Here is a 23,640-nt window from a genome sequence, read left to right on the forward strand (position 1 = left end):
TTTCAAGTGAGAAAATAAATGGTTTATTGGTAGACACACACTTAAATGATTAGTCATGAGATGTTTAAAAAAACAACATGCTGTACATGCAGTCCTGTTAACCTCTCGCTCACCAGCCACTTATTAGGAATCAATCAAATGTTTGCTACTTGTAAAACAAAACAAGGCTGCCATGAATAAAAACTTCCATAACAAACGACATCATAAATATGACCTTGAACTGCTGCTCATTTTCATGACTTTTTTTTTAAGGCCTGCTTGGGTTGTTCTTTCACAATCTACTGTACAAAACCAAAGAGGAGTGTTATTGTGAAAATCCAGTTACACAAAAAACACCAGCCATATTTACATGTTGGCTTCACAAACACACACGAGGAACTGAAGGCACAGGGTCAACAGAATAAGGACGGATGAGCGAGCAGTCGTTGCACGTCGACAGGACAGTACAGCAGATCATTCCATCAAAACATGATAAGGATGCTTTATTTTTTCATTCCGACGGATCAGGTTCCATTTTCGACACGACACAGCAGTCCTTGAAAACATTGTAATACTTGAAATACAGCACAGAACAGCGGCAAATATTCGCAAGATCAGCTAACGCGCACACAGTACAGTACGTACTACATTTCATTCCAACAAGTATTAAGACCATCCTGAAAAGAAAAGAAAAAAATTAACTACGTCATTTTACGAGAAAAAAAAAAACGGCATATTTTCCAAGTCATGCATTTGAGAAAAAGAGTTGTATGCGAATTTTTTTTTGTATTTTTAAAGAAAAAAGGTCCTTTAACGAGGAATATGTTTTGAGATTAATCGGAATTTCGGAGTATAAAAAAAGTTACTGTAGATTACATTTTTTTTTATATATATATATATATATATATACACACACTTTTTTTCAAGATTAGTTATATATTCAAAATTATAGTTGTAATTATATGACAGTAAAGCTGTATATTTCGATGGAAAAAATATTTGGGAAAAAGTTGTACATTTTCAAAATTGTCATATCATCCTGTCATGTCATCCTTGATTACAGTCGTACATTCAAAACAAGTTTACATTTTTGAGGAAATAGTTGACAATTGTTTTCATATTTTCTTGAGAAAAAAATGGTACATATTCGAGATTTATGTTGTAGTTTTATGCAAATGTCTAATTATGAGAGAAGATGTATCTTTACGATATTAAAGTTGTAATTTTCATTTGAATGTTTTTAAATGAAATCATAAATTACAAAATGAAATACTCGTCACATCACTATCAGATTATTCGGAAATTCCACTCCCTCAGGAGAGCCTCCACATTACTCTTCCGTTCGCAGGAAACACACTGCTCCTCTGATGTCATTCCTGAACTTCCCCTCATAAAAATACAACTTTAAAATCAAGCTATTCAGAGAATAATCTAAAAAATACAACATTCCCCAAAGGATATTTGCAATTTTCAACGATCCAGATTTTTTGGGGGGAAGCCATCCTCTATTGTATTCTCACCTATTTTGCTGCTGTGCTCAGGCAATACTTTTATTCTTTTGGCAGCCTTGTAGGATCTTGGTGCCAAGGAACTACTTGGAAGTGAGGGGAAGAGCTTCATTTCTTCAGGCCATAGCCCTGTCTCATAGAAAAATATTTCTTCGCCGCCATCTTGTGGCATCGACAGGCAATTCTAAATCTTTGTAGGCAGGGCTCTGACCCAATCCCCAGCGAGTAACAGTGCATACAACTCTTCTTCTAAAAGACACCTTTTTTTCTCGTAGGTTTATGACGTAGGTCTTGAACGGTCATTTTCTTTTCTTTTTAGTTTGGCCCTAATATTCCTTAATAATTTCAACCATATGAGTTTGGAAAAAAAGTGGCAGGATAAATGTGGACGCTCGGTAGCGGTAATGAGGAAGTTATGTTCACAGTGTCTCCTTTTGAAGAAGTAGAAAATCACCACACATTTTGGGCCGCAAAAAAAAGAAAATCAAAACAGTAAATGAACCAGTGGGGACCAAGGACAAAACCTCGGGGGACTCTGCCTTGAGACATTTTGAGGCTACGTGTCCCAATACTCTTGTCCAAACAGTGTATCAGTCAGGTTCCCAGAGCACCGGCAGCCCGTCACTTGAGAGAGTAGAGCAGTTCGGCGGTGTGACACAGCGCCAGAGGGTGGGCTGAGGAGAAGTACTGGCAGCACAGCCAGTCCTCCAGCTCGGCGTTGCGCTCGGGTTCCAGCGACCGCTCGGCGAACTTCATCATGAGCAGCGCTCGCTTCACGTCCAGCCAGTTGAGGAGGCCCTCGTGGCGGGCCGCGTCCGCCCCCGGCCCGCCGCTGCCCGGCCCCCGCTTCTCCCACTGCTGATCCAGCAGGTCCTTCCTTGGCCCCCACAGGAGGCTCTGCAGAATGCGCTTGGCGTCCTGGATGTGGATGCGCTTGATGGGGTCCGGTTGAAGCAGGAGCCGAGCCAGCCTCTGGAGGCCAGCGGAGTACAGCGACACGGGAGGGATGGTCGGCAAGTCTTCGCAGCGGTAGTCCTGCTCCTTCAGGGCCGGACTCACCTCCGAGGAGTAAACGGACAAATATTTACACGTAAGATTAAACTCATAATTGTACAAACTGAAAGAATGTTGCAATTTTAGAATAAGGTTCTGTATTTTGGCGGCACGGTGGTCGACTGGTTAGAGCGTCAGCCTCACAGTTCTGAGGGCCCGGGTTCAATCCCCGGCCCCGCCTGTGTGGCGTTTGCATGTTCTCCCCGTGCCTGCGTGGGTTTTCTCCGGGCACTCCGGTTTCCTCCCACATCCCAAAAAATGCATGAATTGGAAACGCCAAATTGCCCGTAGGTGTGAATGTGAGTGCGAGTGGTGTTTGTTTGTATGTGCCCTGCGATTGGCTAGCAACCAGTTCAGGGTGTACCCCGCCTCCTGCAAGATGACAGCTGGGATAGGCTCCAGCATGCCCGCGACCCTAGTGAGGAAAAGCGGCTCAGAAAATGGATGGATGGTTCTGTATTTTCAAGCATTTATTTATTTATTTATTTGTATAATAAGCCCCTGATGAGTTGTACATCTTGATAAGACAGCTTTGCAGGAGTCAAGTAATCTCAGTGCAAGTCAAAATAAACTTTTTCTCAATAAGATATTACAGCTAATTTTAAGCCAAAAGCAATGGTTGACAAGGGGTCCCAGCTGACTTTTTGTCTTATTCTAAGAGTAAGACCATTTGCACAATTTCACAAATTGGAATTAAAGTAATACATTGAAGTTGAATACATATATATATATATATATGCATGTGTGTGTGTGTGTATATATATATATATATATGCATGTATATATGGAGGCGTGGTAGTCGGAGTTGTTGTAGGCAGCCAAACCAGACTGCCGTTCCGTAGCTCCTCAATGAGAGTAGACTTTGAACTCCGTAAAAGTAGTTCTGCCTGTGTCGAGCCGCAATATACGACCGTATCTGTATCAGAGCGGACTTGGTTGCGATAAACCTGTATTTTAAATCGGACTCCTGATATAGTGTTGTTTCGTTTGCGAACGTTTTGTTCAAAAGAACACAAATCTTTTCAGTAAACGTAATGAACTGAGTTAGTTTATGAAATGATTTCGTTCTTTGAGCTCTGCCGCGTGAGGATAAGTGGTACGGAAAATGAAAATGAATTGTCTTTTTTTTATTTTTGTTTGTTTTTTACTCAAAGGTTGCCATTTTTTTTGTCATACATTTTCGAGAAGAAAGTAATGTAATTTAAAGTCATCTATTGCTTAGATAAAAAGTTGTATATTTTCCAATCAAAAGTCATATACTCGGCGGTCGTCAAGCTCCTTCAGGGCTCACCTCAAAGGGGTTGTGCTGGTGGAGGAGCTCGTAGATAAGGATGCCCGTCTGGAACTCGTCGAATTTGCGGTACTGGGCAGCGGACACGATCTCGGGCGCCAGGCGAGCATGGTCCCGCTTGACGCGAGGGTCCACGCTGGCGGATGCGGTGTCCTCGGCTGTGCGCCGCTTGGCCTTGGCGAAGTTGCTGATGAGGAGGCGAGGGAGGTGTCGCTGACTAAAAGCCTCGCTCATCTCGGTCTGCTGGGTGGGCGGGGGCGGGGCCGGTGGGTAAGGAACCAGTAGCAGGTTCTCCAGGCACAGGTGGCGGTGCGTCACCCCGTGCTCCTTCAGGTGCTCCAGGCCGTGGCACAGCTGCAGCAGCAGGAAGCAGACACGGCGCTCGTAAACCTCCGGCTGGCTTTTGTGGAAGGCCTCGAACTCTCGGGCGAAGTCGGCCGCCGTCTGCCGCGGGATCTCGGGAACGATGACCACCACCCGCTCTCGCTCCGATGCCGCCTGGTCGGGGGGCAGCATGCTCTGGGGGACGCACGCCAGGAAGTGGCCACAGTCCTGCTGGAGGTTGAAGTGCGGGGGCATACTCTGTTGCACCGACAGGCCGTACAGGCGGCCCTGCTTGGCCTCCGCGGACGGACTCTTGCAGATCTGACGAGGCAGGAGGAGGCGGCGTCGAGGAGAGGAAGAAGAAAGGATCACGAGAGAGAGGAGGTTTTTACAGACGGGCAAAAGGTAGGGCAACCAAAAAACACAAATGAATTCAAGGTTTCAAGGTCAATGGCAATTCAGTTGAAAGCAATGGGCCTCATTCACTAACCATGCATACGCACAAATTTGTGCTTAATCGTGCGTACGCAAGTTTGATACACAAACGTGTGATTCATCGATATGTTCGTACTTTGCGAACTTCAGAAGCTCCTCAGACCGTCAAATAATGCAGGATCAGCTTTTGAAAAACAAAACAAAACAAACAATAAAAGTAACATTAAAGATAATACATCAAAACAGGAATTGGCTAATGAGTTGACTAATGTCCTAAATAAGGACACTACACATTCCTTTTACCCTCGCTCCCTTAAGTGCTTGTACAGTGTATCTGCATTAGTGTGTGTGCGCATATACACATTTATTAGTGAATGAGGCCCAATGCCATTTGATGCATATCTTAACTTAATCCCCAACTGAGCATTTAGTCATAACAGGAGTTTTTTTTTTTTTTTTTTTTAAGAATTCTGGTATCACTATACTAACCCCAAAAGTGGGGTACAAACATACTAATAATTGGGACGAATTTGAGTATTTTCTCTCCCTTGCAATAAAAGACAGCAAAGGCTGAATTGTCTGATGTCTCCTGTGCTGTGAAAGGTGTTAAGAGGAACTTCTCCATTCCCGATTTGCTCGGAAAACAGGGCCTACGATTGTAAACACATCCTTGTGTGTGGTCAACACCGGATTCAAACTTTTGAGTCACCATGGGAGGATCGGGATTACTCTTAAACGACTTCTTAGAAAGTGGGAGTGAGACAACACTGTGGCCTTGGACTATGATTTGAAGTTTTACAGGATTTATCTGATTGTAATTTCAACTGGATGATGAGCGGGCCGAGGGGCATCCGGGCTGCAGCTTCAAATACTGGACAAAGAGCCACTAACAACTGAGTACACACCCCTCCTCCAGTTGTGTTTACATCGGAGCCATGGTGTGCGCCCTAGTGGGACCAATCCATCTGAAGTCCCAGAACAAACAAGACCGGCGCCTGATTTTAATCTGCAGACCATTCTTAACTTGAACAACCCCAACTCACCCCTAAGACAAAATCCAAAGTATTTGTGTATTACCTTCACGGCGTATGAGTTGCTGGGGTCGGAGGCGCAGGCAGCGGAATAGTAAACGGCGTCGCCCGCATTGCAGCTGGGCTTGTTGGACGTCAGCCTGAACAAAGACCAGTTGCTCTCCTCGAACCTCCGGTTCCTTTGTGAGCCCGTAAAGTGCTCCTCGCATTTGAGAGCCAAGCGCCGCAGGGACTCGGCGTAGAGGCCGCCCAGCTTGGAATACACGCCCTCCCGACTGTCGATGTTGCTCAGGAGGGTCTGCAGCTGCAAACTGGAGCCTAGGTTGGGCGCCGGCCCTGCTTCGGAAGCGGAAAAGGGCGCGCTGAGTTGAGGAGAGGAGGAGCAGGTGATGCTGCTTCGGCAGTGGACACCTAAACGGCCATGATTCTTAAAAGGCTCGTCCAAAGTCCGGGATCTGGAGGGACGGCCGAGTGGAGCGTGACAGCGCTCCAGAGACTCATTGGAGGAGAAAATGGGTCTCGTATCTACTGGACTGGACGGTAAACTGGCCCGGCAGCTGGAGTCATTAGGTCTACACACGTTGTTTTCCGACCCGGTGAACAGGAGGCGAGGGTAGGCCTGGAGAAAGGCTTTGGAAGTGGCGCTGTCGGGGGCTGACACGGTGCGGTTGACAATCTTCTTCTCTGGCAGTGGAGGCGGCTGGATGGCCGTAATGCTAAAAGTTGGAGGGCGCGGAGAACCTGGCGCCGACGCCACCGGACTTCTCAGGAACGGAGAGGAGCAGGACAACCAAGATCGATCCCGAAAACCTGAGGAGAGATGGGATATTATGGTTTCACTCAAGCATCTGTAGGATTTGGGCATCCACTTTCGACAGATCTCTCCCCCCCCGCCCCCTCTACTCATCTCTGTTCAGATCCCCTTACCTCTTGCCTGTAATTGAGCTGGAAACTTCCATAGTCCAGGACTAATACAGACATTCCAAACTCCGTATTCCATCCACAATCGGGACATTCGCAAATTGAGACTATGTGGTGACTTTTAGAGCTGGAGGAGTCAGACACTGAGGTAATTTAGTGGTACGGCCTCCAGTTACTGTGAGGAAGATGTAGCCAATCCCCGTTTCCCCCTTGTTATCAGACCCCATAATTATATCTTCAAACGACGCTGGAAGCCAGGAAGTCACAGCAAATGCAAGAGACATTTTAACCTAAAAATAAGCAACAGATGCTGCTCGTTGCACTTTTTAAGTCTTTGGCGAGGTTATAAAAGTGATTCCTGGCGGCTAGTCTCAGTCACAACATGGTGTGAAAGAGGAAGAGATAAGATGACAGGCACAATAAAACCTTGGGAGTTCCTCTACTTGTCTGTGCGCAGTTTTACTCTCGTCAAAGGGCAGCAGAATAGTCAAACACAGCAGCAAACATTTCCCATTCGCACATGAACACCTGACTTAATTAGTTCGCCTAAACAATGTCAGCCCATCGAGGTAAACGATTCCCACAAAATTGGAAGCATACAATGGTCTAAAATGTCTGTATTAAGATGCAGGGGTCTGGGGTCTTGTCCAACCCGTGATTCATTATTGTTTAGTCATGATTTACTGGTGATGTAACTTTCATTTGAATTGGAATCCCTCAAGGTTCTGTCCTTTGTACCCATTTAGTTTTTGGGTGCCTTTTAAATTGCTTGTTTACAAATATTTGGGTCTTGCAGTGCCTGCTCACCAGTTATCAAGTGCAATTTGGCATCTTGGTAATGAAGTGCTGCCTCCACGAGGAAAATACTGTAACTGCAACTTATGGGGGGCATGCGTCCATTTCGCTGTTAGTGCTCGCTTTTTCAGACTTTGTGCTTAACAAGTAGCTATCGCCATGGAATGAAATATGTTCTCACATTGGAACCGTAGGGGGATGGGATGGTTGAGCAGTGGCTCATTTACATAAGAATAACAGTTTGATTTCAGCGAGACTTGAAAAAGAGGGTGAAAAGTGTATGACTTTTCACATTGCCTTAACATCCCAAACTGCAAAAGACTTCCACTTCACAACGTACTGTATATGTCTGTCTCCTTGTTCCTCTTTATGACTCTTGACAGTCCACTTCTCTGTCAATTTTCTGACCACAAAACCAAAGATGACCATACAATTTCAATTGAATGGCCACTTTTTTTCTACTGGATTGGCTCTACTTCCATCGGGTTGGGGCTTTCGGGTTTTCACCTCAAAATTGTACAGCTGGGAAACTGTGGAAACACATTGGTTGTAATGAGACACTGTAATCTGTATTTACTTTTTGATCAATTTTATCTGAGAGGACACAACAATAAAAGGGCAACAAGAAAATGGTTGATGCAGCAATATGGAGATTTGGAGCATATACAGAACATATTGTGAACATCAGGCGATAAGGCACAGCAATGGGTTAAGCTAAAGTCAGTATGAGTTTTTATTTTTGTCAACATCCTCGAATGTTACAATAGCCTCTTTCACACAGCGACGCCGCAAATAAATGGCGCTTTGGAGCCGTGACACAAGACAGGGCATCTATTTACAAGGCCACATTCACACAGCTGCGGCAGCTTTGCACATTCAGATAATTAGATGCGTGGTGGCTTCAGCATCTGGGACAGTGACAATTGCTTTTAGCAGAAAGCTTGAGCAGGCTTGGGCAGCGAGTTCCATTGCTGATTGTTTCTCCACTTCTTGCAACTGGCCCCTTAAACGATTTGCTGTGACCTGTACGATATTGTTCATTCTGTATTTGTCTTTTGGGGCTGAAAGTGCACGTGGACCTGGATGTTGAAAACGAAAAGACCGCACCGGGATCAAAAAAGTTGTCTGAATCTGAGTCTCTGGTGTTAAACTTCACATTCTGGTCATTGCCCCTTAAGGTAGCTTTCCGCCTCTGATACTGCTTTGGAAGCCAGCTAATTTGCGGGTCGACTTGTGAAAAACAGACACTCGATCAAAAGCGACTCACCCGCGTCAGCAGTCAGACTGTCGGTGGAGGCGGTCCGTAGCCTGGCGCTGCCTAGGTCTCGAGGGGATGTGGCAGGACTCTCCAGTGAGCCTAGCTGTGTGCAGCGGTTCAGTTCCATGTTGCTGCCGCTCAAGTGACCGGATGCTCTGCGGTAACAACAGACACAAGGACACGATTGAAAAACACACCCTAATCACATTTGATTTTTGCATAGTCACTTCCTGATTTGGTATCATACAACCTCATCCTCTGACTTCCCACTGCCAATTCTGAAAACAGCGCACGTGCCGACTTTCCAATCGAGGCGACCAATTAGGGTGAGTGACAGCCACTCACTTGTCTAATCAGAGGCACTAATGGCACGGGCAAACAGCGTCCCATCCCACCCCTCCCTCACTTCCATCATAAAACAACTCCTGCCCCATTAATCTCTCGCCCTTTGCCTTCAATTCTGCCATAAAACAGCAGATGACGAGGACTGTCATTTTAGACACTAAAGGAGCCGCCGTGAAAGGTGTACGGTGTATAATCGAAGCACGTCTGTGCACGTCTCTGAAAGGCACGTTTCCAAAACAAAAGATTTTCAATGCGGAAAGAATGTCAAACGCTGCCTGTTAGCCGTGGGAGGATGAGCACAGCCCTGAAACTCTCCTACAAGGCTCTGTTTTTAATGCTTTAACATTATAGGGTTTCATGTAAAATGTCAGAAAACTGAGAAATTAATATTTACATTAAAGTGGCTCAGGGTGTTTTTATTACGTAACTGTAGGGACTATTAAGGTGAAATCATTTACTTGTGTAAATTTTATTCAATTATACAGTATTTTGCATTATTTTTATTTTTTATTTTATTATTATTATTATTATTTTGTTATTTTTAAATGAATTATCAATGTTGAATTAAATGTAATTCAGTATAAAATTACTATGTACAAACATTTATGTAATTATTTGTAGAAATGTAGATTTTTTCCTTTTTCAACATATTCATTAAAAAACAAAATTCCTATTTGCATTATACACATCATGCTTTAATATAATTATTTTTATTATAAATATTTATATGTATAATTATATATATGTAATTCAATATAAAATTACTATGTACAAACATTTCTGTAATTTGTAGAAATGCATTCTAATGTGTATTAAATAGATTTTTTCCTTTTTCAACATTGATTAAAAAACAAAATTCCTATTTTCATTACAATATACATCATGCTTTAATATAATTGTTTTATTATAAATATTTATGTGTGTAATTATATTTTTATTATAATATATACATAATTGTTTTAAAAAAGGAATATGAAAAGATAAAAAAATAAACTCAAATACAATAATCAGGCAATAATTAGGGTATGGTGTCAATAAGAGTGTAGGCCGTCATTTGAGGAAATACAGTAGCATGGCTGTAGATGTCAATAATATATCCTGCCAGGCACCATTTTGTTTTTTTTGTTTTTCAATTACACCTTATATGTATCATAAAACAACAGAAAAATCAAAGGTTGCAATGAAAAGTATGCACAGGTTTCAGGAAGGCCGATTCCTGAAACGTGGCAACAAATTAGTGGCTAGTGTTAAAATAAACAGTAGCTACAAATGTCGTCACAACATAAAAATGCACAACTCGCCAGGATGTTTGTCCTGTTTATTTTGGGGATGTCCGCTGTTAGCCCAAATAGCACTTAATCAACATCCTAATTGCACATTTCCTCCTAACAGATACCAACACTTTCTTTGCTATAAAAAGACAGCCCACAAGCTTGTCAGTTACAATCCTTTGACCACACTGACCTAGTTTTACAGTGTACACAGGCATCTTGCAGTAAATTACACATTACTTTCAGACGCACTGTTAAACAGTGAAACGATATGAACTGAAGGCGGTGTGATGATGTGAAACTGCTGTACAACACTGAGTCGTGACTAAAGAAAGGTGTGTGTGTGAGGTTATCGCGCCCAATACATTAAATAATTACACACTTTATGGGATTTGAGCAAGGTGGAGTTTGGAAAGAATTTGGGCTGACTCAGAATTTCGGAGGAGAGACACAATGTGACGCCACAACTTGATAAAAGCACACAAGCTTTGCAAAGACTATCAGTAGGACTGCAGGTTCCTCCGGTGGATGTTCTTCTTTTGTCTTAACTTTTCACTGCGCCTCGAAAAAGTGTTAAAAACGAGTTAAACGAGTTAAACTCTCACATGACGTAAACAATGTTCAGACTCAGAGGTTTTGTACATATTTTCTGGAAAATGTTGGAAGAATTCTGCATTTTTCTAGAAAGTGTCAAAATATAAAAATCTAAATTATGTGATCTTTTTTTTTTGGGGGGGGGGGGGGGCGGTCACTTAACTGAGGTCCCACGAAGCCCAAGAAAAAGCTAAATACATCCACCTTTTAATGCTCGTGAATTAAAGGTCCCATATTTTGGTTATTAGGACATCCATACAGTGAATCTTTGTAACATGGACTTAGTATAAAAGTGTCAATTTCATTTCAAAACAACACCTTGGTTTCGTATCCACTTTGTCCATATTTTTCTCCGATTGGTTGCCTGTAGAACGGCCAATTGTGAGAGCATGTGTTATGTTGACAGCGCAGCTGCCTCAGAGAGGAGAGGTAGGCGGAGATCTTCACCAATGACGTAGTTGATAAGCTTGAGAAATACAAATGACTTCAGGCCTTTCGGCAGAAAAACGTCTGGAACTCAGGAATGCGTGGACGATTTTAATTCATATTTCACATGTTTACTGAGGCACCATAGCGACAAAATTACATCCCAAATACTAGAAGTTGGTCAGGTAAAATACGGCACCTTTAAGAGACAGTTTTCCCTATAAATATCAGTTACAATGGGGCAAAAAAGTATTCAGTCAACGACCAATTGTGCAAGTACTCCCACTTAAAAAGATGAGAGAGGCCTGTAATTTTCATAGGTATACCTCACATAGCCATCTTCTTTACCACGTCCCCTCACTAGGGTTGCGGGTTACCTCATCGAGACAAAATGAGGGGGAATTTTTTTTTTAAAAATCCAGAAAATGAAATCTGATTTTTAAAGAATTTATGAGCAAGTTAGGGTGGAAAATAAGCATTTGGTCACCGACAAACAAGCACGATTTCTGGCTCCACCCGTTACCTGTATTAACGGCACCTGTTTGAACTCGTTATGAGTATAAAAGACTCCTGTCCACAACTTCCAACAGGCACACTCCAAACTCCACTATGGCCAAGACTAAAGCGCTGTCAAAGGACACCAGAAACAAAATTGTAGACCTATTCTGAATCTGCAATAGGTAAGCAGCTTGGTGTGAAGAAATCAACTGTGAGAGCAATTGTTAGAAAACCGAAGACAGACAAGACCACTGATAATCTCCCACAATCTGGAGCTCCATGGAGCTCTCACCCCATGGAGTCAAAATGATCACAAGAACGGTGAGCAAAAATCACAAAACCACATGGGGGGGACCTAGTGAATGACCTGCAGAGAGCTGGGAGCAAAGTAACAAAGGCTACCATCAGTAACAAACTACGCCGCCAGGGACTCAAATCCTGCAGTGCCAGACATGTCTCCTGCTTAAGCCAGTACATGTCCAGGCCTGTCTGAGGTTTGCTGGAGAGCATTTGGATGATCCAGAAGAGGATTTGGAGAATGTCAACAGGTCAGATGAAACCAAAATAGAACTTTTTGGTAAGAACTCAATTTGTTGTGTTTGGAGGAGAAAGAATGCTGACTTGCATCGAAAGAACACCATACCGACTGTGAAACATGGGGGTGGAAAGATCATGCTTTGGAGCAGTTTTTCTGCAGAGGGACCAGGATGACTGATCCGTTCGTGTAACGGAAAGAATGAATGGGGCCATGTATCGCGTGATTTTGAGTGAAAACCTCCTATCAGCAAGGCCATTGAAGATGAAACGTGGCTGGGTCTTTTAGCATCACAATGATCCCAAACACAGTGCCCGGGCAACGAAGGAGTGGCTTCGTAAGAAGCATTTCAAGGTCCTGGAGTGGCTTAGCCAGTCTCCAGACCGTTTTAATGTAAGTGTTGCAAAAAAGCCAATGAAAAAACTAAAGTTTAAACTTTGATGCTCGCTAGCTGAGGTCTGGTGAACTCCTGCATGTTGAAATTGCAATTTTGCGTGACTACCTGGAAGATTCCGGTTCAAATGACTGTAGAATTCTGACTTGTGCAATCCTTTGACAAACCAAATAACAAACATTGTTAAAATAACCCCTCTCATTACATCTCTCGCATTGGATCACACTGTAGCATGCAGCATGTACCTAATGTCCGGGCCTGTGGAGCCCTCCGACACAATTTCAGCATCTTCAAAGACAAAGCTGCCTACCTCACAATGAAGAGTCCGACTGGCAGGCGCCACCCCGCCAAAACAAACAAGAAGCTTCAGGATCAGCCTGGTGGCTCTCTAAAGCCCCACATAATATGTAACATAACCCTGGCACCACCCGGGTCATAGCTGTATTTAAAGATCCCAAATCAAGCGCTCCTGTATGGTGACCGCTCACGTTGCAAGTGATGAATTGCCCGATCTATTAATTCTACTGCTATTGGTGGACAGTGTCACTGCCAGAGTGGGACAGTTTGGGTGTTGCCCTGGGCAACAATCTGCTCAGCAGAGCCCCCTCCCCTTTGGCTATCTTCAACTGACCAGCTGACTCTCTCTTGAAGCCTTTTACGAACTTATACACCCTCACACACATATTGCACAGTGCAAACAATTCACGCACACACACCTGCAGATGACTTTTAAGCAAGTGATTAACACGGAACTAGAAATGACAAGAAAGTGTATTTTTTTACGGTTTAGTCAAACTCTCACTTCCGGAACCATCTGTGGCTTTTAAATGATTCAACACATCATCATGCATCATGGGGCACATGCAAGCGTATCAACTTGTTGGATAAGACACTAAAAATCCTCACAGGAAGAACTGAAAAGGCACAACCAACAGAGGATAGATGATAAAGCGTTTACCCATAAAAAAAAGTTGAGTCGTTGAAAGTTTCATGCACCGATCACAACCTTCTCAAAACATTCCCAGTTGACTGGGAAAATAACTGATACTGCTGTAATAGGAATGCCAAACCACTAGTTGGCAACCTTTTGAATACCCTAGTTGGACAAGCAGGACATTTGGGGGGGACTTTATTAGTGCATTTTGCCAGCAATAACAACAAACACCTGCATTTGTGATTTTCTGGAGGGGAACCGATCTGTTCTTTGCTATAAAAAAAAACCTCACCTATTCCTTGTTTTTGTGCTCAGGCAAAAACTATGCGTAAAGAAAATACTGCTTTGGCACCATCTGAGGGGTGGTGATTTTGTCAAGCCATAGCCTTGTCAAATCTTTTGGGTGTGTGATCTGGAGACAATTCAAAACCTTTTTGGGTGGGCATAAATTAGTCGCTAATTTTCACTATTCGCCGCAGGGCTCAGTCCCTATCCCTCACGAATGGCACGGGTTCGCTGTATTGCAATATAGCGATTATGGGACAATCTGTATGTTTTGTTAAAACGTATGTTGTTGCAATATCTAATAGAAGAAGGGTAAGTCTTTGCAGTAGTCTTTTTCTTGCTCATTTAAGAATAAACACAGTAGCCCCAGAATTAACAATGAAAAGCAGAGCTTTTAAAGAGATTAAAACAAAATATACTCAAGTATTCTATAAACACAGAACACTGACGAGAGTTAATTGCTAAATGTAACACAAGGACTAAAATTTGTCATTAAGTTTGCAACTGCACAAACTGAGAAGTATAGTGTAGACCGTGTTGTTCGTCCATCCTTCCATCCATCTTCTACTGTATAGTGCTTGTCCTCATACACATCAGGGTGGGAAGTGGAGTGAACCATGGTAGGGTCCCCAGTAAATCACAGGGGACAAATAGGCAAACAACCATTGACCCTCACATTCATACCTATGGGCAATTTAGTGTCTTTAAGTAGCCTAATGTGCATATTTTTGGAACGTGAAAGGAAGCCGGGGTATCCCCTGAGATTTGAATTCAGAACCTCCCAACTGTTAGGCATATGTGTTAACTACTAGGCCACCATAATGCCCTATGATAGTATCTCCCATATATTGTTCTGGGAAAATATAAGGATACAATCGTAATATTGGTATTTTGTTTAACCCTTGTAAATGTACACATTGCTGACTCCTTAAACAACAATACTGTGGTCCAATATTTTACTTTTGGTTATGATCCACTATTTTACTTTTGGTTATGACGCATTAGTACACATACTTTGTTTTCACTGATTCATTTTTAGTGTTAACACAAACATAAAACCGTCATTTTCAAAAACTGCTACACCCATTTTCAAACATTTTCAGGCATCAAAACACCATTGTTGTGCTAACAAACACACAAAGACGACACAGTTTGAAAAGAAAATCAGTTTTCAGTTAAAACAGTGAACATTATCAAACACACCAGAAGGAACTGTATTTCCACAATGATCTTTTTAATAAATGACAGAGTAGGCAAGGAGACTTGTGTAGAATCAATTAGCTGATAAGATTATGTAAATTACTACTTTAAATGAAGTGGAACCAAATAATCCGTAGTTTGTTCTGTAATGCTAATTTTAGAACAAATATTTTTTGCTTCATCAGCATAATCTTGGTTGAGCTCCCAATTGTAATACTTTAGAAGCATTCTACTTTGGAGGTTCCACAGTATTCCATTACAAAAGTCAGGATTGTTTAGCTTTCTCCCCTTGTTTTGATAGCTCAGTCTATCAAGCTCCGGTCAAAACAAAGCTCGCTATTTAAAAGTGTGTCCATTAGAATTTAAAAAACGAGCATGAATAGAACAAGGCGTGTATTGAGAAAGGGTGGCTCTCGTTGTTTGAATGGAGACGAAATAAGGCTGCACAGTGAATGTTGCACAGTCGACAGCAGTCAGGTACGGTACTGTACAGTATATATTGTATACAGCACCAACACCACAGGACATGCCATCAAAGAGCAAAATGCATTTAGTCTGAAGAGTACGTGCCTACCGTGAGCGCTAAATAATGTAGTGTGCAGTGGAGCGGTGTCACGAATGAATTACAGTGCCATTAATGTTAATGCACAGTTACAGGTAGGAACAGCGGAGGACGGAAATGTCAATTCATGTTATTAATGGGACGGTTCACGTTGGATTGCATTTGTTTTGCAGCAGGTTTACAGTAGAGTAGGATGTCAGTCACCCTCTATTGAAGGGATGCTAAATTTGGGCCAAAGACTGATTCTCTAGCAATGACCATACTAGTCTGAAAACACCCAATCTTGTCTGATTTTGGAAGCTAAACAAGATTAAGATTTGGATGAGAGACCGTCTTGGAATACCAGGTGCCGTAAATTTACCTATACTCTATGGGTATAAAACGCTGGAAGATTGATTTCCTGATATAACTGGACTCTAGGAACTGCAATGGTTCAGCAGCCAAGTAAACATGCTCAAAAAGAACTCCAATAAAAACATGACAAGAATTTAGGGGTACAACCGTATGGTTGGTCAATGCAGTAATGCACTAAATTGTATTGCTTTTATACCCTGGATATTTTCCCAGATCGGACATGGGTAAAGGTGCCGATTTCACCTGAGGGTAATTAACTCCTTCTGTACCACCTTTGCGGTCAAACAGATACCCCCACAGAGCAATAAAGTGTTTAAGGATTCCTTACCTGTGCTGTTTTTTGGGTGGAGGCGGTGGAGGCGGTTGATTGGCCTCATGGCTGGCTGATCCCTGGCTCCCCGCTGCCATAGGCTCTGTTGAGCTCTCGTGTTGCTTGGCCGGCATGCTCCTGCTCTGCTTGGCCTCCTCTACTGCGACGGCGCCCTCGCTGTCCCCCTGACAGGCAACATTGTTGGGCAGGAGCGGGGGGGCCACGCCTGACTGTGTCTTTGGAGGGGGGCTGCTCAGGGCCTTGTTGCAGACCCTGGACTCCTTCCAAACAGCAGCACCATTGACCAGGCTTGTCACACGAGATGTTGTCCGGGGATTAGTAGTCAGCGTCTTCTTTTCGGCCTCCTTCCGCTCTCTCTCCTCTTCCTCCTCTTCCTCGTCAATGCGACAGTTCCAGGCGGAGCTGTGGTGGTGCTGGTGCTTCTGCCAGCGCTCGGACGCTGCCATGCTGTGGTTTTCCGGCTGGACCTTGAAATGTCCCTCTTTGGCAGAGACCAGGAAGAGCCTGGAGAATTCGGGGAGGGGAACGGGAGACGGTAAGGACGGTGAGAGGCTAGAGGAGCCCAGTCTGGGGAGGTCCTGAAGAACAGGTGAAGAGATGGACGGTGACAGGCTGGAGGTGTCCAGTTTTGGGGAACGGGTGGTCCTTTTTGGTGGAATGGGTGGGCTAGATTGAAGGCTGGGGTGTAGAGAGGGAGTGAGGGTGGGTTCTGTAAGCAAGGAGGGGACACTGCGGCTGGGACTGGGCCAGCGGAAGGCGGTGCTGCTGGGGTCTTTGTGTGCTGTGGGGCTAAGGTGGCACTGGGTGCTGAGGGCTGAATCGGGGCTACTCAGGTAGAAAGTCCTGTTGTTCTCCTCTGTATGAGCAGCCATCACAGTGATGGTGGCCCGCTGGGCTTCTCCTGAGAATTCAGAGTAGTTAGTCTGGTCTGGGGAACCCGGATAACTTTGCACTCCTTTTCTCTGTGACTTGCGCTTTTTCTTGGTGCTCTCCGCGTAAATGGGCTCAGAGTCTGGACCCCTGGGAGAACTGGGCGCCGAGTTACCCGTTGCTTGTGGGCTTTGGGCGCTCCCAATAGAATCCCCGGTCACAGGCAGTGAATCAGTGCTGCTACCGAAAGAGGAGAAGGAGTCTAATAGGCTGTTTTGTTTAGACAGGACAGGAGGAGAATGGATGGATTGCTGACTGTTATTGACAGTGTCCACAGATAAAGCTGAGGTTAAGGAAATAGCGGAAGTGCTGGAAGTTTTGGCGATTAGAACAGTGGTGCTCCCACAGCTGATGCCGTTGCTATACACTTTGGCAGGACTGGTCGGCTCAATAGCCACAAGGGAAGGTTTGTCCATGGAATTCTGATGCAAAAAATTTGCTCTCTTTGCTGCAACGCTGGGGTTGTAAGTGCTCTTGGTCCTGGGGGAGGTGGTACTATTCTGCTGCCTACTGGTGTCTTCATTGGTGTTGTGAGGCTCTCTACCTTCATCTTGGGTGACCAACATGTTGCTAATGATCATGGAGTCTTTGGACAAGGAAGAAAAACAAAGGTCAGTCTTGGTGCCTGGACTTTGAAGAGTTGTATCTCTCAGGCTCTTATTGCAGTTATTACTATCTATGTAAAGGGAGGACAGATCCAGGATCTTCTTCAGGCCCAAACGCTCCACTGGGCTCTTAGTGTTCTTCTGTCACACAAAAACAAACGGTAAATAACACAAACAGAGTATGACAGACATTTACAAGCAGTTTAAGAAAATCACCTGCTCTATGTTCATGTTGACGTCGGCCATCGAGTCGCCGGTGTCCAGGCTTATCATAGTGGGCTTGACGGCGATGGTCGGCTTGCTGTAGGGTGAGGGTGTTGTCACTGTGTCGTTGTCATCGCCTCCGCTCTTTGGACACGCAGTGGCGGCCGCAGCGCGTGCTGGGCAGCCTACAGTCTTGTGCGCGCTTTGCTGGTGGAAGCAGTTCTTGCAGGAGCCGGGTTTCCACACGTGTTCCGCAAAGTCGCTACACACTGACATCTTCGGCTTCGCGCGATCGGCGGAAGGTCAGAAGTGGCAGTGAAGCGTTGCAGCACACACAGGATGCGCTGTCATGGCTGCCAAGGTTGTGGTGGATTAGGGTGGACAGGAAAAAAATATTAGAGGAGTTTAAAATACGTCGCTATCGTTTGCTCAACCCACAAGTAGAGTCATGTACTGTAATTCCTCCAAGCAACTGTTATATTTTGAGAAGCACATCAGGGTCCTAATTTTGCTTTACGATGGTCATATACAGGTCTGACATCACATCAAAGTCACTCATTTGGTCTTAGAAAATTCAGTCTTTATATATAAATTTAGTTTCATGAAATATTATATTGCCACTTTCAATTGAAAGCATACGCAAATTTGTTTTGCATTTTACTAGTTATGATTTAGAATTCAGTTTAAAATGTTTAAAATAAACAAATTTTAAACAAACATTTAAAAATAAAATAGTTATACAATGTATAAAATGAAATACAATAAGTACACAACAAAATATAAAAAAATAAACAAAATAAATAAAAATGTATTTTATAAAATAAATTTAAAATCAAGTTTAAAAACCTTTTTTACAAACTTTAAAAAATAAAACAGAATATACTATATGAAATAATTTAGAAAAATTATGTGAATTTAATTATATTTTACAACATAAAATACCGTAATTAAAATTCTAAATTTAACAACAAAGATATATATATATATATATATATAAAATGTGAGTGCGAATGGTTGTTTGTATGTATGTGCCCTGTGATTGTCTCGCTACCAGTTCAGGGTAGTATGCCGTGGCACCTATTACGGTTGGGAATCTGTGGCATGAGGCAGATTCGAAACATACAGTCCCCTCTAAAGGTATTGGAACGGCAGGGTCAATTCCTTTGTTTTTGTTGTATACTGAAGACATTTGGGTTTCAGATCAGACGATGAATATGAGACAAAAGTTTCGAATTCCAGCTTTTATTTCATGGTATTTGCATCCAGATGTGTTAACAACTCAGGACAAAGCACCTTTTGTTTGAACCCACCCACTTTTCAAGTGAGCAAAAGTGTTAGAACATGTGACTGATGGGTGTTTCTAGTTGCTCAGGTGTTGCCTTTTAGATTAATTGCTTTAACATTAGTGCTTGTTTTTGGCTTTTGATTTCACCTGTGAAAAGTGTGTTTGCTGATTAGCAAACATGAAGACCAGAGAGCGATCTATGGGAGAAAAACAAACCATTTTGAAGGTGAGAGAAGAGGGAAAATCGATCAGAGCTGTTGCACAAACATTGGGCATAGCCAATACAACAATTTGGAATGTCTTGAAAAAGAGAGAAATTACTAATGTTGTAATGAGTAATATACATCGAACAGGTCGGCCAAGGGTATTAACAGCAGTTGATGAAAGAATCATTGCGAGAGCTGACGAAACATCCAAAGACATCAGTCAGTGACATCACTGCCAACCTCCACAGGGAAGGGGTGAAGTTATCACAATCCATTGTTCGAAGAAGACTTTGAGAGAAGAAATATACAGGTCATATCACAAGATGTAAACTACTCATCAGCAAAAAGAATCGGAAGGCCAGATTGGATTTTGCAAACTACAGAGATGAGCCACAAACGTTTTGGAACAAAGTTTTATGGACTGATGAAACGAAGATTAACCTCTACCAAAGTGATGGAAAGGCCAAAGTATGGAGAAAGAAAGGATCTGGTTGTGATCCAACACACACAAGCTCATCTGTGAAGCATGGTGGAGGTAATATCATGGCTTGGGCTTGCATGGCTGCTTCTGGAACGGGGTTAGTAGTCTTTATTGAGGATGTAATTCATGATGGTAGCAGCAGAATGGATTCTGAAGTCTACAAAACCATTTTGTCTAGCAATTTACAGAAAAATGCATCCAAACTAAATGGGCGAAGCTTCATTATGCAAGAAGACAATGACCCAAAACACACGGCCAACACAACAAAGGACTTCAACAGGGGTAAAAAGTGGAAGGTCTTAGACTGGCCAAGTCAATCACCGGACCTTAACCCAATAGAGCATGCATTTTACCTCCTGAAGAGGAGAAACTCCCAGAAACAAACAAGAACTGAAAGAGGCTGCAGTAAAGGCCTGGAAAAGTATTTCAAATGAAGAATGCAACAGTCTGGTGAAGTCAACGGGTCGCAGGCTTGATGCTGTTGTTGCAAGTAAGGGTTATGTCACCAAATATTAAACGTTATTCACTTTAAGTTAGTTTAATTATGTCTGTTCCAATACATTTGCTCACTTGAAAAGTGGGTGGCTTCAAACAAACGGTGCTCTGTGTCCTGAGTTGTTTAACACGTCTCGATGTAAATACCATGAAATGAAAGCTGGAATTCTGAACTTTTTCTGACATTCCTCTTTTGATCTGAAACCCAAATGTCTTCACTATACAACAAAAACAAAGGAATTGACCTTGCCGTTCCAATACTTTTGGAGGGGACTGTACGTTTCGAATCGGCCTCATGCCACAGATTCCCAATCGTAATAGGTGCCACGGCATACTGCTGCTTTGCTAGCCTTTTGCACGAGTCCTCTGTTTAGACTGCAGTCTAATCAAAGCTATACATCATTGCCGCCGCCACTGACCTTCTTTACCAACATGCCTCACTACCATATCACTCGACCACAAGGTGTGCATGAGTGGGTTTTTGCTTTTTATTTGGAAAATGTTTTGTGGTCGACCGTGGAAGCAGTAACAGAACGTGACCACTTAGTGTAGCAACTAAAGGTGCGCAATGGTCTGACTGTTCAGCACAATTTGGCCGACTCAATTAAGTTTTGTCTTTATGCCTAATATCAAGAGTGGTCAACTAATTTTTAGTTGAATAGCTAGTTAGTTCACATCTAATAAATTAAGGCAACAGCAACAGGGTGTGACTCTTCGTTATTTACGGGGCTTAGGGACCAAGACCTGTTGTGAATAGCAAAACTTAATTTTATTTATTTAGTTATGTGTTATTCCCCAGGTTTTGTTGTTGCGGTTACCAGGATTATGCAAAAACGACTCCACTTCGTGGAGAGTTGGGACAATGGGAAGGAAGACCCCATTAAATTTGGTGGGGATCCAGGACAGCTTAGTAGATAATGCATTCATTCTCGTGAAGAAAATTCTGCAAATGCAGGAGGTGGGTGTATATGAAGGTACACAATTTGGTGCTGAGTACCACTGTAACTGGAATCTGTTTTTGGAGATTAAAATGATCCATCATTCATGCCTTCCCTCGGGTAAGGTCTAACTTCCAATGTAAAAACAGCAACAAGGGAGCCTGCTCGCAGACACCCATTAGGATATAAATGCCATCTGCGGATGTAACATAAGAAGTGCTGGCATGTCGTATTCCCATGGCCTCCTAAATTAGAGGCCATGCGCTGTCTGTTAAAGGAGAAAAAAATAAAACAGAGCAAGAGAGAGAGAGAGAGAGAGAGAGAGAGAGAGAGAGAGAGAGAGAGAGAGAGAGAGAGAGAGAGAGGCTGCTTGTTGTGAACCACGGTGACATAAAAGCCCTCCTGGTTCCTTGGCAGCCCCCGACATGCTGCAAGAAGATGGAAGAGCCTCAAGCATCCCAGAGGTCGGAATGAAAGGAATGTCTAAAAGGCGCAAGTCTCACCAGTGTGAATATCACACCCTGAAAAAAAACCTCTACTAAACACAGTCAGACCATGTGTGTGCGTCCTTGCACAAACAAAGGCCACCTCCTTCCTCCTGTTGAACAGGAGTGACAGCGACAGGATCAACACTACTTCACAAGGATCATTTGTTGCCGGGCATTCCTCTTTCCCTTACCCTGCTTTAATTACCTCTCAACAAGGTGCTTCAGACACAAGCCCATTAAATCAGCTCTCAAGAACACCCCAAAACAGGTTCTAGAATGTACAAGGGGTATCCCCAAAGCCTTCAGAGAAAAATGACATCGTTGTTTTAAAAAGTACAAAATAATTTATGTTTACATTTGACTTTTTTCCATCTGAGTCACTTGAAGTTTGTTTTATGTTTGTTTAGTTGTGCTTGAGACGACAGCGAGAGCCTTGCCTATCAACCTCACGTTATCCAGTCCAAACCAAAGGGTGACTGATCAGAATGAGCTCATTTGGTTTTGGCATTCCTTTGGTTGAGGTTTTAAAGTGGCTGCAACGACTTTCGCTTTCTGTGACAAAAGTTGACTTAATTTAGCGTTCGTTTTACATTTCACCAATGTCGAATGAATGAATGTCTTTCCTTTATGTTTTTTAAACGTTTCCACATAAAACGACAGGGTTGTCACGAAAATGACTAAAAGTGATATAATATACATGCCAGGCTAGTAGACACACAAAATTGTCTTTTGAATGCCCATTGTCACAGAAAAACTAAATAATGCGAGTTGCATTAGAAGTATAGCAGATGTACGATTTTCAAGATAAGCGTTATAATGTAAATGACGTTGAAAGCGGTTAGACGGTAAAGTGTTGTTAGACATCCACATTGTTGTCATGTAAACCAAAACATTTTTGTTAGTAAATATGGTCTGTGTGGGTTAGAGGGGGTTCACATACACACAGTATATATAGGACACGTCAAAGGTAAGCATTAAACATTCATTTCGTCTTGATGGCTAATCAACTCATAAAGTATGCTATACCTGTATTAGTTCGGAAGTTAGGTATCCTATCGCTGTTTCATTGCTGCATAGCTTAGCTAGCAGAGTTAGCCAAAAAACATTAATTGGTTGCCATCAAAACTTTACAGAAGGTGGAGTAGTTACTTATTCAATCAGTTTGATCCAAGGACTTTAATTCAAGGATTTCTTGAGGTATGTTCACGTACCTTTAATATGATAATCGCAAGCAGGCAACAAAACGTTATGTAGCCTAGCAAGCTAGTGCTAGCACTACGGTTGTAAGCGAACATGCAGGCGTTCTGTCGAATCATGCTCTAAGGTTTTGGTGTGTGTGTGTGTGTGTGTGTGAGTGTGTGAGAAGTAATGTAATTACAATAAAGTAATTGAATTACAGTAAGGTAGCACCCAATATTTCTGTCATGTTGTAATGTTGGTTTGACTTGACTGAGAAGAATACATGACCTGAATAGAGCAGTGATTTCCAACCTTTATGGAGCCAAGGCACATATTTTACAATTGAAAAATCTCACGGCACACCAACAAAAAAAATGTCAGAAAAAGTCCCATTAATTACTGTATGTACTTCCTGCAATCTAATAGAAGAGCATTTATTTGTTCTGTCTGTCTCTATACCTCACTGGCATAAAAAGATGAACAAAGACATATTTATTGTACATAT

At 42.9% G+C, this 23,640-nt stretch overlaps 1 protein-coding gene across 2 annotated transcripts in view; it reads right to left on the reverse strand.

Annotated features, from left to right (window-relative positions):
* The window catches only part of LOC133413996 (inactive tyrosine-protein kinase PRAG1), a 29,371-nt gene continuing 5,731 nt past the window's right edge, over positions 1–23,640 (reverse strand). The window contains exons 2-7 of one of the 2 annotated variants that reach the window (XM_061698995.1): positions 18,076–18,416; positions 16,322–17,997; positions 8,605–8,750; positions 5,668–6,431; positions 3,832–4,476; positions 1–2,546 (exon numbers count right to left, since the gene is read on the reverse strand). In XM_061698995.1, coding sequence (XP_061554979.1) covers positions 2,109–2,546; positions 3,832–4,476; positions 5,668–6,431; positions 8,605–8,750; positions 16,322–17,997; positions 18,076–18,339 — 3,933 coding nt within the window. In that variant the 5' untranslated portion in view covers positions 18,340–18,416 and the 3' untranslated portion in view covers positions 1–2,108. Of the gene's footprint in view, positions 2,547–3,831; positions 4,477–5,667; positions 6,432–8,604; positions 8,751–16,321; positions 18,001–18,075; positions 18,417–23,640 lie in introns of both variants that reach the window. The other variant, XM_061698994.1, reaches the window with a different exon arrangement.

This window comes from Phycodurus eques, chromosome 15 (assembly GCF_024500275.1).
Source record: "Phycodurus eques isolate BA_2022a chromosome 15, UOR_Pequ_1.1, whole genome shotgun sequence".
NCBI classification, from domain to species: Eukaryota; Metazoa; Chordata; class Actinopteri; order Syngnathiformes; family Syngnathidae; genus Phycodurus; species Phycodurus eques.